The sequence below is a fragment of the Bombus fervidus genome, chromosome 15 (genome assembly GCF_041682495.2).
Source record: "Bombus fervidus isolate BK054 chromosome 15, iyBomFerv1, whole genome shotgun sequence".
NCBI lineage: Eukaryota > Metazoa > Arthropoda > Insecta > Hymenoptera > Apidae > Bombus > Bombus fervidus.
The window spans coordinates 9,613,263-9,631,056 of NC_091531.1; the positions used below are offsets into that span (position 1 = coordinate 9,613,263).

The window sequence follows — 17,794 nt, forward strand, 5'->3', positions numbered from 1 at the left end:
GTTGTTTTACCGAGAAGAACATTTGTAACGTCAAATGATATAATGATAATCCTATTCGAATTATGCGATTTCGGCAAAATTCTCGCGGTACTTGAAATTCAAGCTTCTCTACAAGGTACTAATTGCATAACTGTAAAGTATAAATTACATAAAACGCTACTTACTGTTTTTCGTGAAGGTGACGATCTTGAGGACCTTGCCGAAACGCGTGAATATCTGCAAGAAAAATGAAAATACGAAATTAGTGAAATTTTTAGTTAATTCAACGAGAAACAGAGAACTTACCATGTACAAGATAAATTCGGAAACGATCGATATGTAATCCAATTATGATTTCCAACATGATCGTTCTACCAGGTAGTTAAGCTAATAACTCCGATACTCAAACGCAAACTCGTTAGTTTCGCAAATTAAACCAGGATTTTATTTATTATACGAAATATTCACGATATGATGGAGAATTCACGATTCTTTACACGTAGATGCACATTCCATGCATTTTATTTTTTAATTGGAAAACTTCGATACCACAGATATTTCGCGACACATTTGAGAAATTTTGTAAATTCGCGCTATTGTAAATAAATCAACTACGTATCTCGATATTAAATATCGAACAGGTGCGTTTAATTAATTAACGTCACTTCTGCTCGCGTTCCGATGATCGACAAACTCTTCTCGAAACAAATAAACTAATAATACCAAATACGCTATAAGAATATTACAATTTTTGTAATTTACGCATGAAATTAATTTGGCTATACAGAATGTGACAAAATTCTTTGACACAGACTAACTTATTAAATGAACAGAGTCTTATTTAATTTGTAATATCTCGATTGAAACAGAGGAGGAGGAAATATGAGATAATTACGTAGTAAAGTACGAAGAGATTAATGTAAATGTTGAGGGTTCCTACCCCATCATTAAGGTAATTAAAAGCTTCTGATTCGCAGAAATTTTACGCTTTGGCTGGGCTTCGAATTTTATCCGACTCGAAAAAACCAAATTCATTAATTAATCCCTTGATTCTATTCTTCGTTCTCGCACCCGGAATAATTAGAATATCGTGCGATTTAAAATTATCTTTATTTTCATATTCCGAAATTATTTAATAATATTTGCGGAAACACATTTGTTTTTAAATAATTTGTTTACCTTTCGTTGGTTTCTAAATAAATTCGGACAAATAGATTTAAATAGCGTTATCGTTCTAATTTCCCGAACAATTTTTTCTCAATTTGCAAGACAGTTTCCCACTATCAAAGCCTGTGGAGAGACTCAAATCAATAACCAAACTAATTTTCAACCACACGGGTCATCACGTGTAACAAAGCACCTATCTTCTCGTTTCGCTATTAAACCTTCGATTCTCATATAGTTGGCCAAAATCGTTAAAAGCGTAATCGAGTAGATTCAAAAATGGTTATCGCGGCTTGGAGCAACGAAACAAAGCGTGTGCAGGCGAAAATTGTGCTTCCAGCCGCGGACTGATAATCGCGATCAACGCGAAATCGTCGTCATTGTCATACATTTCGTCGGTCGAGTAGACCAGGCGATCGTATTAATAGTACCAGGACCAATATTTGCCTTGGTCCATGGACTTGCGATCACCTGCGCCAATTCCCACTGAATCATCGTATAGAGTTGCCACTGGTTGCTCCGTTCTCTTGTTATTGCGGAGCTTGTGACAAGAAAATTACCGGAGATGGGATAATTACATCTTACCGATGTTATTCCAGCGATAGTTAATATCGTTACTTGATATTGATATTTTAATAGATTGTCCGTGTTGGATGATAATTTAGTCTTCTTAGTTTAGCGAGCGTATGTTTCAATTCATAACTTCTCTAATATTATTTGATCTTTTAATTTCTAAATTTTCACAAGATAATTTTTTATACGGCTGGGCATTATAGTTTTAAGGGAAATTTAAATTAAAGATATAATATGATAGTACGACGAACCTAAAATTACAAGAATATCAAACATTGACTTCCGTGGACCGTAAAAAATAATTAATGTTCGTACCTCGGGAATTTTAAACGAAAAGAATTTTTTACACGCTGGGATTTAAATATTCCGCGGATTTAAAATTGCAAGAAATATACGAGGCTCGCATTGGTAAAATTCGTAACACGAAAATTATAGTAATCATGACTTTGTACGAATATTAAATTGCGATGAAGAATTTAAAAATGTATAATAAATAATACTTAACGTAAATAAAAATCGTATATGTGTGTTAAATTTTGCGAATAAACGTTTCCCCATTTAATATAAAGTTCTAGCTCGTACATTGCCGAAGTTATCATCTGATATAACTGGTGGTTTTTATGAAATTTAAATTTTAATGACGTAAACGTAACAACAGTACGTTTCAATGAGAATTTTTTAACGAGCCACTCGCTTCTCCTAATATCGAATAAATCATGACCAATTAGCGTATGTACAAAAAAGGGAAGAAAAAAAGACGAAAAATATGCATCCATATATTCTTCGTATTAAAACAGTCGGCATAACAGCGAAGTCGTCATCCTTGTACGATATTCGATAAACATAATTAGACGATCGATCGTCCGATCGAATTACCATTAGTAATAATGATAAATAACAGAAATGAAAAAATTACTCGGTATTTTGAAAGATCCGATAACAAATACGATATGTTTACAGACACATGCTGGAATATTATATTACGTACATGTTTCAGTAATTAATCGGATATGCTTAATCCCGAAGATCGTGTCAAAATCTTTCTAGATGAAAAGAACGATATTAATTTGTAATCAAAATTCTGAATAAAAATATTACACAAGATAATTTTTGTCACAAATACGCAACATTTGATATTATAATTTTTCTTAATTTTTGTAATTAGACCGCGTTTATCGGACACTGAAAGATGCGAAAAAGGACGAAATACGTATAACAAAGATAAAAATTATAATACAACTCGCTATAATATGTAGAGGGTGAAACAAATCTCTGTGTAGATTCCATTTCTTTAATTACGTCTATAAATACCAAGTTACATAAAAGTTTACAGTCTATTCATAGCCAACTCCATCGTCAATCTTCATCAAAGAGCCATAATCTCTAAAAATAAACTACGTATGAAACCATCCTCGTGTCCACCGTAAAATCCACTGTAAAAGCACTACTACACTTGCAAAAAAATGTCTCTCTCGAACGAATTCCCCACAGTGAAATATTTTTAGCGACGGATTATACTCGTCAAACTATTATACTAAATACTGTGGTGCGCGGTTGATATACCGTGCATACGTCACGCAAGAAACGTCCTGAGAAACGTCTCTGATTTAGCTCTGTTTTAAAGAGTTCGTCCCCGTTTTAACCGCGGCACGCTCTAAAGCTCGGATAATTAGATTTTTCGCGTAAACAACAAAAGGATCGTCGAGCGTATTTTTATCCATCCGGCCGCGAAACAGCCGTGAAAACGGAAACGGAAAAGAGGAGAATGTAACGGACGATACGAGGGACCCGGCTTCGTGGCCGCAATTAAAATTTTAATCTCTGTCTCAGGGATAATAACTGCACCGTTATCGTGCTCGATTAAGCACACAGTCTCTCACGAGATGCAATCTCTGTCGGTTGTATCGTGAAAAATCCGCGTGACACGTACGTGCAACTAAGGAAATATTCGCGCGTTTAAATAATTTTCCTAAGGATTTTTTCATTATTTAATTTTCTCGTTCGCAATTTCCGAAATAACTCTACTGCTTTCAAAGGACCGTCTTACTCAAATTTCCAATTCTAAATTTTTTCTCCAACTTTACTCGATGCTACTGATGGTATAATCATCCACAAGAATAAGGATAATCTCCTTATTCGGATTATCACATTCTTGGAGGAAAAAAAAAAAAGAGAAAAGAATCACATAGTTCTAATATTCAGTAATACCAGAAATATTAGTAGTACTCTCACTCCGGAAAATAATCTTCTCACCACTATAATAAAAAGTAGTAGTAGTAGTAGTATTTCATTGTACAAGTGTGTAATTCCATCAGTAAATAACTGAATCTCATAAAAATGCATGGCACCGAGTTGACGCCAGAAATATCTGCAAATGTGAATGGGAATCGCGCGACGGAGGGGCTGGATTCGTATAACGGGGGAGAGAGGTCGCTAATGCAAGCAGTGTCACGCGTTTTAGTTCTCATCGAATATTCAACATCAACGTTGTGACGGCTGAATGAAGAATTTATATTTTTCGTCGTCGCTACGATAAACCCGCCGCGTTTGAAAATAAAGAGGATGGCGAATGAAAATGGGAGGGAACGGGACAGCGATGTACTTAAAAGGGTCGCATCGGTGCGCTGACCGGCTCTTTTCGATTCAGTATAATATCCTCGTTTCGTCTTTTAGACTTGTCAATCGCAATTGCCGTTTTCATTAACTTACTAACCTATTGATTTACTAACTCATTTACGTACCGATTTACTAACTTGCTAGCATATTAATTTTAGCATCAGAGACTAATCAAAATTTTTCATCTGTTACGCATAACGCAATAAACGAAATCGACTGTCTTTTCTGTTGCGAATTCGTGAAAAACTGGAAATGCAGCAAACCAAGAGATGAATAAACAAAGGAGGCTAAAAGCACGGGGAAAAAGCAAAAAGTGATCCGAAATCAATGGAAATTCTCTGCGCCCTTTCTGAACCATTCGACCGCTAATTATTTAAGCTCAACCCTTATTTTCTGCAAACGAGCCGTCGGAAAAGCAATCCCCTTCCATTCTCTCGTTGGCGGATTCCGCGAAATTAACCAGAAAATGAACGGAAACAGTACGCAGAGGCGTGTAAAGCGTCGCTAATAACAATAAAAATTGCTACTTTCCACAGACAGATGCTCATTATCGTTAACACTCGCGCTGCTCACGGAAATGGCTCGTTTTTAGGGTAATTGCGTCCAGATTCGAACTTACTCCCCCGAGAGTGAAACGAGTGTTTAACATTTATTCGATTTTAATCAGTGCCGGTTTTATCGAACAATATTATCCGACTTTACCACGACTAATTTAATCAAATTACGAGGAAAGCGTGCTTTCCTTTGTTGTGGTTATTACGAATTATCATTTGCACGGGATTATAAATAATAATATTAAGCGCAATCTTTGATATATTTAAAGCTCAAGTTGTTTAAACCTCGTACCGCGAAGTTTTCATTAAATAATTTTGATAAAAACGTAGAACATGGAAAAAGGACTTACGATACGTGTATATCAACCTATAAATATGTAAATATGTGCTACGCGTGTATATTAATCGATATATACGATCTTTATTTCTTTACGAATATTAAATATCCAAATAACGTGGTATATATTGCGGTGATGTTACTCGCTCCACAGTTTAAAAATTCTAACAATTTCATTCTTCAGAAAATACCAATTTCAATGGAAAATTTTAACCTGATTATCCTTGCTAGAAACCATTAATAACGATATTAATAACTCATTAATATCAATATCACGTATATCACCTTTAATCTCTTTAATCCAACTAAAGCAAATTCTAGTATCAATTACAACGTAGACAACAAAACACTACCATCGTTTCTCCATTACAAATTTTAAAACGATTATGCCCACCAAAGATTCCCCATTGACGATAATATTAACTAAAACCTCCATGAAATCCGATTAAAAAGATAACAAATTTAAGGTCCGATAACTTTGCAAGGGATGATCAGAGATCGATCGAACGACGAAGCCCATACTTCAAGATGCCATTTGGTCCACTCCGATCGGACTTTCGGTTTCTAAAATATCGTCGTTCGAAGCGAAATCTAATTTTTCTGATTTCGCTATCGCTGTCTCGCTCGCACCCATGCGCTAACCTATCGCAAGCGAGTCACGTGCGCGCTACTCAATGATACTCGTTGAATCAGCGAGTTTTTACTACTACTAGTAGTAAGTACTCACTTCCAGGAAAGAATGTGGGCCATGCCGTTGACTGCACGGTATCACTGTGTCGTAGAGATAAACTTTGCGAGTCCATATCTTAGGAACGCATGGATATCGACTTGAAACAAGGTGCATTTTCAAAGAGATGGTTTTCTTTTGAAAATATTTTCGGGAGGAATTTTAAAATACTTTGTAGTATTCGTATTTCGTGATGAAATTTTGAATTGGATAGGTTTAGATGGTTTCTTTGAGAATTTTAGAATATTATAAATTGGAATGATTTCTTTGTGATATAGAAATCTGAATACAAGAGAAATCTTTACGTAAGTATGGGAATTGGGAAAGTATCATTATGCAAAAATGTCTAAAATATTTCATAGTTGAGATATAGTATCCAAATGTAAAAGAATAACGAATCAAATCCTCGGCAAATGAAATTTCCCACTCAACGAACCTTCGTTCGAATCATTAAAAAATATCCAATTAAAAACTTTGTCGCACCAAAGAAAACCAAGGACAAAGAAATCTATTAATCTAACGATCTAACGATTTGACGTAATAATTAAAATGAAACGGTGTCTTTTCCAAAGTTCGTATAACAAACGAACGATAATTCCTCGCAGCATAAACGCTCCGGGATAAAGCAAGCAACGTAATTAACGAAAATCGAGCCGTTTGCAATCCCCGTGTGCACTCCGATTCCGATTGCATTTTCGAATTCCGTAGAATCGATGAGGTTTCTTTCGCCAGCGGCCACGATTCGCGCGCGGTTTTGTTTAATTATTGCCGACGGTTATTTCGTCTGCTCGCCGCGGTTATTTCGGCTATCAGTGACGGGCAATTTGCCCGTTTGCGTTTTTCAACCGGCTCCTGGCTTCCTCTTTCTCTGTCCAGCCCCATAGTTCGATTCGTTCGGTTTTGATCGCGGCGACGAAACTATGATCACGAATTAATGGAAGGAAAATTCGTATCGTTTTGGCGGACGAGATTTCTATTAACAGTCTCGATACGACGCGGCGCAAATTGCATTTGCCAACGCTGTTTTCGAAGAAGGGAACGACGTATCCCAGTGAATATTGCTCGCAATTGTTTCGCAGTGCCCCGGAAAAATAGTTTCATTGGTCTAATGTAAAGAAATGAAGCAGTTATTGAAGTTCTTTTATTTTTCTTCTACGTACGAAGAAACGATCATTTTATTGGTAATAATTTAGGACGAATATAAAACTGTTAACCTTTTGCTGTGAACGTTCAACTATCGATTAGTATTGAAAACGATGTGGACGATAACTTTCAATTAGTATTGATAGCGATACAGAGAGAGCAATGAAACTTTTGTAGTAGTTCTATCTGACTACGATTACTCGCACAAGTTTCTATATGTCCAATGAAAAAGGTAATTTTTATTATTTTCTGTACTCTTTATTGGCCGGTTGCTCGGATAGTATACCGACTACTTCTTTCTTCTTAACTACTTACTTAAATGGTCTGTTGATTAAATACAATACTTGTAAAGAATCTACTACTTTTACTACTTTAACGTATTATTGATGCAATTTAAAAAAAAAAAAAAGTCATTTAAAAGCAGTAGCAATTTTTGAGTCTTCTGCTACGTCATATTTATGAAAGAAACGTATAAAAAGATAGATGACAATTAAGAGATTTTCGACGAGAGAAAGAATCCTTCGGAAATCATTTAAATATCGAATCCCGACGCAATTATTCCCAACTCGAATCGCGAGAATATCGGCAAAATCGCGCTCCAAACGCGCTCTCTTTTTACCCTGCCTTTCGATGGTAAAAATTACGCTGTTGTCGTTCGAACGGCTGTACTCTTTCTCGAACGCGCCAGCCTTTGAACAGCTTGATTTCCCGCGGGATTTTTCGTTGAAAACTTGCTCGAGTACGGCCGCAGGATCGAAAGTATCGACGTGAGCGATACAGCGATTGAATCCCAGCCGTGGGCATAATTTATTCCCCCGAAAATGGCAAACTTATACGCGTTAGTATCCCTAATATTTTATTTGCGATAATTTTTTCGAATATTTTTTATTATTTGCGTAATTCGGTTTGATAGAACTATGTTTCTACAACTCGCTATTTAATTATATATCCCGCGATTTGATTATACATTTATATATTTTTAAAGGAAACTGATAAAATCACGTTATAAAGGATACTTTTCGAATCAATACAAATTATATTTTATTGGCGAAATTAATGTCGCGAGAAGAATATTTGTAAAAGGAAATTGGAAAAGCTTAATGTTAGAAAGTTTTGACACAGTTTCAAAGAAAAAGTTATAGAAGTTTCTCAATAATTTTATACAATTTTATGGCAGAAACTGGCATGGCTATGATTAAAACGAGTGACATAATTTATTTAAAAGGAAATGAAGCGGGATGAGGGATTAATTAACGCGAAGAAAAGTTTGGCTTCCCCCTATCGTACTTTAAAAGCAGAATTAGTTAATAAATTAGTACTATTATAAATTCGGAATATAAAAGAGTATAGTCAATATGAAAAGTATCATTATACGTTATATAATACTGAAAAGTATGATATTACAATATTTAACGCAACTAGAACAAAATACGAACGGCATAACACATTCTGCGAATTAAAAATGAAAGAAAGTTTCAGGCTCGATATTATTCGTCTAACAAATTTATACACGCGGTGTCGTAAAAAATCTTGAATCCTTGATATAGCCACGATTGAAGGGGACGGCGTAATTTTTTAAATCATACCTCGTTTTTTGATTTGTCAATATTTACGAAAAGAACTGCAGGTTGATTAAACATTTATTCGCATCACGACGTTGAACGTATCGTTTTTCAGCAACAAAACGTATTACATATCGCTTGTTTGATAGCGGGGCATAAAAACGGAGCGAAACAGAGGGGTGGAAATGGAAATGAGAGGATAAAAAATTCAACGGCAATCCGCGGTTTCGTTTAATTAAAATACAGGCAACCGGGCATGATTTTTTTTCAATAAATATCCACCGCCACGGACCGTGCTTCTATCGCGTTTGACGTCACTTGGAAACTACGCTTAACACGTAATGTATTTGTTATTGCCGCGTTTTAATACTTAACGCGATATCGTCCGCCTTCTCTCGTTTCCTGCCATCTCCAATTTCTTTTCTTTTCATATTTTTCGCTTAAAATACTTCCTTCTTTCCCTTTTTTACAGTATCCATATGAAATTTCCGAATCCTCAATAGCAATTGCTTTCCGAATACGAAGATTGTTGTTATTCGTATTATACGTGACGTTGATTCGGTGCAATGATTGTATTGACTGTGATTGCGAGATAGAAAACTTGGCAGAATTTGTTACTCGACTGTAATTACAAAAAAATCGCCTAATTTTAGAATTAGTTTTCGGTATAGCATCGCTAAAAATACTAAACATTAAGCAGTAAGAAATAATGACTCTCAATTGACAGAGATTCTTTAAAAAAAAAGCAATAATCTTCGAGAAAGTATGTTTCCCAAATAATTTCATCCACTTTACTGCGAAAGTGTACAAAGATATTGACTCTGAAATTACAAAATAAAATAACATCATCAACTGTAAAAAATTGTCGAAACTCGTATGCTTTATTCTTTCCTTCATTCGCGTACCACATCAATTTCCAAAACTCGGTATATCCCCAACCAACCCGCGGAGAATTCAATTCTGACAAAATTAATGGTATTACCGAAAAACGAAAGGCGTTGGAATCACGTCTACCAATTTACACAGCAAGTTTAAGGTCGATACCTAGAAAGTTTTCTCATCGCGGTGGCAGGTCTCGATTCAACTGCAAACTCGAGCGAAAAATTCTTAAACGACCTCCCCCCTCCCCATTACTTCGACGACAGAAGTCCATTTCGGTGGCTGTAAGAGGCCGGTCTAGTGGAAATGACGACACAATGAAAGGGCTGATAATAAACCATCCCCGGCTATATTCTCGGCGAATTATATTCTATCGAATAATACCGTTCTATCGAAAAATTCAATGGACGATGGACAATGGACGAAAGCTATGGATGATACGAAAAAATGTTTGAAACAAATGTTGTACAATTCCTAGGGGAACGTATCATGCCGATATTTATTTTCCCTTGCGATGATCTGGGAGAGCACCGAGGGATCTATCAAATCACGATTATATTTTCGAATGGGAACTACATTCTTCTATTCCATATTCGTGTAACCGACATCAAAACATTTTCAAAACATTACTTGCTTGTATTTTTTGCATAAACCACTATGGAGATATTAAAAGACAAAATTGACATGCCAGCGACATTGACGTTATCCAATGAACACGTTGGTCGTTCTACGTCAATGAACACGATGGTTTTAAAAAGAGCCGATTCCACGTGTACTGAATGTGCGGATGTACTAAATAGTATTCCGAAAATAACTAGTCGCTTGTCCTTCTACTTGTTCACCATTTAAAAGGACGCGACTTTCCATTATACTCGAGAATTAATATGTCGACGGTTGTTTATGCAAAGAATGCAAGTAAATAGTGTTTTGAGAATTTGTTGATATCAACTACGATAATAAGGAATAAAAAAGGATGTAATTACCATTTCAGAATATAACCATGATCGTCAGAGCACTTTTCAAGATCATCGCAAGATAAAGTAAATATTTTTTCGTATCTTTTATAGTTTTCGTGTTATTTACGCGTCTCCAGGTAAAAGGAATACACCGTATAACAGCGACGGTTTATTACGAACATCTAGAGATGTCTTCAACTAAATATTAATTGAGAATATCAACGATTGTATCCCATCGTCAATATTAAATACAACGAATAATGAATTTATTTAAATTCCACTGAAATATTCCTATTTTCCGGTTTCGTAAATACATGAATTATTATCCGCAAATAAACTAAATGATAACGACGACAATTATGGGGCGAAACGATGTAAAAAGGCCGGGCGAACGTTGCAAAATGGCCAGCAATAAAAAGAGCACGACACGTGCTCGTAATTAAACACAATCACGTGTACCCCTGTGACAAAACATTTTCCAATAAACTCTCACTTTCGATGCTTTTCAATTAACCGACCTTTTCACCGTGCAAAAATTCCTCTCCGTTACGCGTCTCGTTATTTAAAAAAAAAAAAAAACCATTGCGTCTAGCTATATTTCCCTCCAAGTTCGAATTTCTGCTCAACGAGGCTATCGACGGTTGATTGGCATAACTTTCGATCATTTAAAAAGATTTGGGAATTTTTTATGATTTATGCGAGTGTTTTGGATCCAAGCTGTCGAATCTTTTAGGAACAGTTAAGAGAAGAGGAAAAATTGAAAGATCAGATATTTGAGATTATTATTCGATCGTAGTATTTCGTTGTATAATAGAGAGAAATTGAAAATGTATTAAATGTATTAAAATACAAAATAATTAAATTAATTAGTTGTACTGGCAGTAATATTTCATCAAACAGAATGTTATACAGGAGCATTCAGTTACTACATAAGTGTAAGAGTTGTTATGACTCACGAATGAAAAAATATGATCAACGAAAAAGTAACACTAACAATTCACAGCCATTCGGCTTCCGAATGAAATATTATATCTCGAAATTTTCCATTCATTTATTTTCCACCTTTACCATGTTATTTGTATCCATTACAGAACACGCGGGAAAAATTCAGTCTTCTATTGTAACCAATCAACATTCAATTTCTCCAATTTTCCGAACAAATTTTAGGCTGCGTTTGAACGTTTAATAAACATTTCCTGCATCCGCGTACGAAGAGAGCGACTATTTTCAATATTTCTTCAGTGAAATTAATATCGAATTTCGTGTCAAATATTCTTGAAAAAAAAAATATCCAAGCTCTGAAACTAATATTCGCTATGGAAAAATGAGAAAAATATTTAGAAAACTAGAAAATGTAGGAAATAGGAAAAAATTAAAAATTGTATAATAGAGGCACGTTAAAAAAAAAAAAAAGAAGAAAAATGTATATAAAAATCGCTCTTCATTTGGATGATTGTTCCATGCTGGCAACAGTATGTTTGCCCGTTGATTGTCAAATCACGTCACTGTCAACGTGGTCAAAATAGAGAACAGCAATCGCTTCTGTCGAATATCGATGAGAATCGATTCGTGGTATATGTAGTGTGAAAGCGGCATTAAAGCCGCTGATGTAATTCGAGCACGTTTCACGTAACACACAGATGTTTAAACGTCTAAATAATCTCCTTAAAACGTAGTCTCTATTCTATGACGTTATTTGATCCAGAAATTATTTATTGCTCTTTAAATGCAGATATTTTATGTTACAAAACGTTTTAAACATACTGTATACATTACACATTGATTTATCCTATATGAAATAATACTAATATAAAGTAAACTTTCAAATATACCAATGCACCTTCATCGAACGCAAATCCAACCCTTTCTATTAATTTCTTCTACATGAAATAAAGTGCTCTGTCCCAACTTTTGAATACACCTGTACAATCAATCTCGCAAAACACAAAATCCAGAATTTCTACTATATCGTTCCTGTATAAGGTAAAATTCGGAACTTTGGAACAATCCCCCCTCACCCTACAAAAGAAAACAAAAGACGAAATCCTCCCTTATTATCATATTTTTTGCTATATAAAATAAAACTCCAAACCTTTAAATGATTGTATATATATATATATATATATATATATATATATATATATATATATATAAAATAGGGAACGAACCCTTGGTACTCACTAATTTCCCCGTAACACCGCGACAACAACCGTAACACGAAGGAAGAGAGTTCATTCGTTTATTCCGTGGAAATGATGGTCGTTCATCGGTCTCCAGGGAACCACCTACGTCCGTTGCCAGCCATAGCAAACATCGACCCTTTCATGGTCACCGTGGCACGCATCGTCGACAGAGGGGTCGCATTGTACATATTGATTGATGTAACAGTTATTAATTCGCGTTCTCGATTATCGACGCGTCTACGACCGTCTCTCTCTCTCTCTCTCTTTCCCTCTCTCTCCCATCGTCGTCGCTAATGCAATAACGAACAATAATAGTAACGTAATTTCGGCCATATCCGCGTCGACGATCCGACATTATTCGTGCTTGATGTACACGTGATGGAAACTACGCGAGTAAATTTGGATCTCGGTCGAATTTTACATTTATGGTTATATATCGGTTGTATATTGACAATGTGAAAATATAAACTGCTTTTCTGGTTCTAACATAGTAACTATACTTTATTATACTGTAAAATTTCAAAACGTACCCCCTTTTTTAACTTTTCATAATTTCATGAAGTTCTAAGGGACTTGTTTGTCATAACAACATAGAAATAAATAACAATCTAAAAACTGCAGCCTTAAAAGGGTATAAAAATAATTTTTAACTTACTTTTAATCTAACTTAAACAAATTTAAGGTACATTTGATATGATTTATTATACCTAATTATGCGGATACGTCAGATACTAACCATTTTTTAACTATGTACAACGATATTTTAAAATTTCGGATTTTCTTTCTCGAATTTTTCATATTTTCATAAATCTTTCTCGTGCAAAATAATCTAAAAATTAATTAACAAGATGTTTTTATCTGGGAGATTAAGAAACATTTTTAACTTTTATTAGTCGACAGTTTTCTACAAATATATTTATTCATATACATGACTGCTTCGTGAAATATTTCTATAATGAGCCAGTATATAATTTCCATAACTCCCACGGCTATAATTAAAACAACAAATCCTCGAAATGAATACCGAATGTGTAATAAACACTCCTATATAACAAAATAGCATATTACACGAGGCAGACGATTGAATGAAATAATTCATAATCCCGTCGCAATAACCATCCACGTGCGTTAAACAAATTTTTAATCCACGATAGTTATTAAAAATCATACATCATAACAAAATATGAATTTAACGCAGCGTATCAAAAAATAATCTCCATGATCCATCGATACACGTATACCTGCATGAATACCTGTGTAAAGGTGCATAAATCACAAATTCTCACTGCTTCGTGAAATTTATCTGAATAATAGAATCTTGAATCGCAAAGAACTCGTATTGAAAATTAAACGTCGCAATGGCAACATATAACGTAAAATTTTGGTTTTTGTTTTGTAATTACTATAAAAGCGTACTATGGAAAATTAGAACTGCTACTAAATATAAATGTATAGATATTAATCTATCAACAACCCCTAAAACTCGACCCACCCTCCACTTCGATATTAACCAAAATATAACGAAAAACACTCGACAACCCTAATTTCCATTCCAAAAAGGCACCGATCCGTCTCATCCAACGCAGCTTTAATAAGACGAGATTTAAAGTGTCCCAGGTGTCCAAGCCACCCCGTACACCCCATCCACTTTCCCTTCTCAAAATTTCCTCTTCCTTTCCTCCACGGAATAAGTCACGAAAAAGACAAAGAACAAAGAAAAAGAAAAAAAAAAAAATAAAAAAGGTGGGAAAGGAGAAATCGCTCGCCATTTGAAGCAACTACGCGCGTAAACGTCAAAAGACCGGCATTTACGTTTCCTGAAGGAGCGTTTTTCAACACAGGACGTTGAGGAACGTGTTCAGAGAGAAATTACAGGGAGGAAACGACCGGTTTCGAGGATGCCATGCCGCTTTTACGAGCCTCCATCCAACGACCGTATGTATAATCCGATTTACGAACTCGCGGCCTGCCTCTATTTCTGCTTACTTTCCCTTCGTTCCTTTCTCTCCCTCTCTCTCCCCCTCTTTTCCTTTCCGCCCTACCTTCTTACGTGCCTTGTAACCCCCCATGTAGCACCGAGGGTGGTTTTTCACGGTTAGCTGCGGTGTAACCGATCGTCTCTTCGTGGCTGATGGCTTTTTTACTTCCCCTGTTTCCCTTTTCCTCCGACGAATGAACGAACGATTAAGGGCTGGTTTTACTTCGTCGTTCTTTGAGAGATCTAGTTTGTCTTCTTTATTTTTATTTATTATTTCATTTGTAGAGATCCAGTCTCTCCGCTTAATTTTTGTTTTCTTACTATTTTTACACAGATCTACATCATTCTCTTAATTTTTGTTTATCATTATCTTATACAGATTCATACTCGCTCTTTAATTTTGTACGTTAATTACCACCCTCAAAGTATTTTAATTATACAGCGTGTTCGTAATGAAGTCTAGATACATTTTTGAGAAAAACATTTGTTAGGAATGCATCGAAATTTTATAGTCAGCTCGTGTTTCAAATATTATTTTATTACTAAATGTTTTTTTATTTGGACGAAAATGATCACTGATTTCAAAGATCACGAAATCGGTTACGCGTGCCTACCCTTGTAAACCTTCGGTGCATAATCAAGGAATAAGACGAAGAAAGAATGGCCTGTCGAAGTGACGTCGTGAAAACTTGATAATGCAGTGAGGCGCTATTACTCAGCGTCTTAAAATTTCTAATGATCCGTGAAGTTAACGAAACGTATCCTATCGAGAGGCCATTGATCGCAGAAACTTTTAACGACCCTCCTGTTTTTATCGTCGATTACTCTGCTTCGCCTTGAAGACCGTGAATTCTACGATTATGGGCGTTGTTCGCTTTTTCATTCATCAGAGTGACGAGGATTGTAGTTAATAAAATTTTTTACGAAGTAATTTGCTGGACGTTAAAGCGATTATCAAAGCGATATATATATTCGACTTCGTTCTTACTTTGCAAATTGGAATTAGTTAATAAAGTAAGAAAAATCTAGGCATACCATTAAGGTACAAATATTAATATTAATTTGAATCGATTATTCGAATATAAATATTACGACCAAGCATATTTCTCAGACATTCTGACCGTTATTAAATTTCTCGCGTTTCAACTCCACGGATAACCATCTCCTCTCTTGAATTCTCGATGTTTCAATATTTGCAGATTTCTTTGCAGTTGTTCTGCATCGATTTCATTTAAATCGCGAGGATTACGTGCTGCGGGGAAGGAATTGCAGTCGAAGCAGCTACGCGACTTGCGCAAAATTCTGACAGCTTTGCCACTCCTCAGATTTGCTATTTTATAATTACGTATAACTTACTTAGTCGTTACTCGCGATTTAGAATTTCTCACATTTTCCGTGATTTTTGAAAGTCGTAATACAATTTATTGCACGCAATTTATACATTTTTCCGCACGAAGCATACAAATCTCCATCAATAATCTGCTCCATTCGTATTTGATTACTACTAATCAGGAATTACATTATGAATAATGCACCAGAATGATCCATTAAATTACGAGTAATATTAAGCTAATGTGAAAGCAACACCGTCGTATTAACTAATCTCGATTACCTACCACTATCAAGCCGCTATGAAACGATATGGATAAAACATAAAATCTAATAAAATTCATAAATCACGCACCACCTATAAATACGTATATTAATATATGCGAAAATATGGAAAATACGCCAAGTAGAGCACTGCTTGTAGTATTTAATAAGTATATAAAACAAATTTCTGCTTATGCTCTGTTTCTTTACTTGCGTTTATATCGATACGAGTTTCCATAAATATTCAGAATCTAATTACAAAGGGTAGGAATCTATTTTATGCTTTTCAACCGTTAAAGGCCATCGTACGTGGAATTCGAGCACGTGGAAATTTTGTTACGATAACCAAAGTATTACGAAATCAGCTCGATTCTCTATTCAATTTTTGTCCAAACAGAGATTCACGAATTAGATAGCGCGCAACACCACGAAACTTCGAAATAGCTGTTACAGGCCTTGGTTACTATATAATGCACATTGTAGCGAACAAAGGCAGCGGAATAGCACTTCCGGTCAGTAGGCAGAATCGACTTAACGTGATGGCCGGGAGCTAATCTTTCGAAGCGATCGCGATGCGTGTAAATTCGGCGTTGAAATCGCCGCGTAAGCCTACTTACGCGACCAAACAACGGCCAATGCCAGGGTCTGTAATCCAGCCGTGTTTTCTAGTCAGTCCATTATCGGCTTACCACCTTTCTACTACTCTGTACTCCTACCAAAATCCCGTGCATCGAGTCACCGCGCGAAATCTTCTCCAATCTCTCGGATCTTCCTTCGATTCCAGAATGCAACTGATCTTTGAGAATTCTCGACTTTCGTATAAATTATTTAATAATACAGCGAATGTCGAACCTTCGTAATTATAGAAATTTTATGGAAATTCACGGTTTTATAAACGCAAGCTGGCTGCTAATCTTTGGGAACTTTCGGGTTTCATGTAGAATTATTTAATGGTACAATAAATTTCAAATCTTTGTAATTAGATTGCGAGCGTTTACGGAAATTCATGCTTCTATAAACACTATCCGGCTAATCTTTGAGAATTTTCGGCTTTGACAGAAACGTGAAAATGTCAAACTTTCGCAATTGGGAAACCTTAAAAATTTCAAACCTCCGTGATACGAATGTTCATGAAAATTCATAGCTTTCTAAATACAAACTATCTCGCCTTAGAGAATTGGAAGATTTCCGGCAAATGCTTAAGAAAACACGAAATAAATCTCTATTACACTAAGCCCTATATTATTCGCAAAAAAGCGCGGAAAGCAAGGAAGAAACGCTTCTTACACTTTCCATGTTTCGTCGCCTCGTGATCTCGCGAACCTTCGTTCAAACTAGCCCTACAAGCCACCCCACACGTTCTTCTTCTTTTTATACCTCTTTTTCCTCTTTTCCCTTAACCTCTATCCAACAGAAAGAATGGTCCGAGCCATGTTTAGCATACCGTAGCCACGGTTAGTATTACGTATGAAAACACGTGACATTCAACCGGAAAGAAGCCCTCAATTTCCGGATTCGTGGGTCATGACGCAACGAACCTCCGAAAAATC

The 17,794-nt window shown here is 35.6% G+C and overlaps 1 protein-coding gene across 14 annotated transcripts in view; it reads right to left on the bottom strand.

Annotated features, from left to right (window-relative positions):
- Heph (polypyrimidine tract-binding protein 1 heph) overlaps nt 1–17,794 on the bottom strand; it is a 432,396-nt gene that overhangs the window by 33,304 nt on the left and 381,298 nt on the right. For all 14 annotated transcript variants that reach the window (XM_072018577.1, XM_072018572.1, XM_072018582.1 and 11 more), the window contains one exon: nt 165–216. In XM_072018577.1, coding sequence (XP_071874678.1) covers nt 165–216 — 52 coding nt within the window. The remainder of the gene's footprint in view (nt 1–164; nt 217–17,794) is intronic.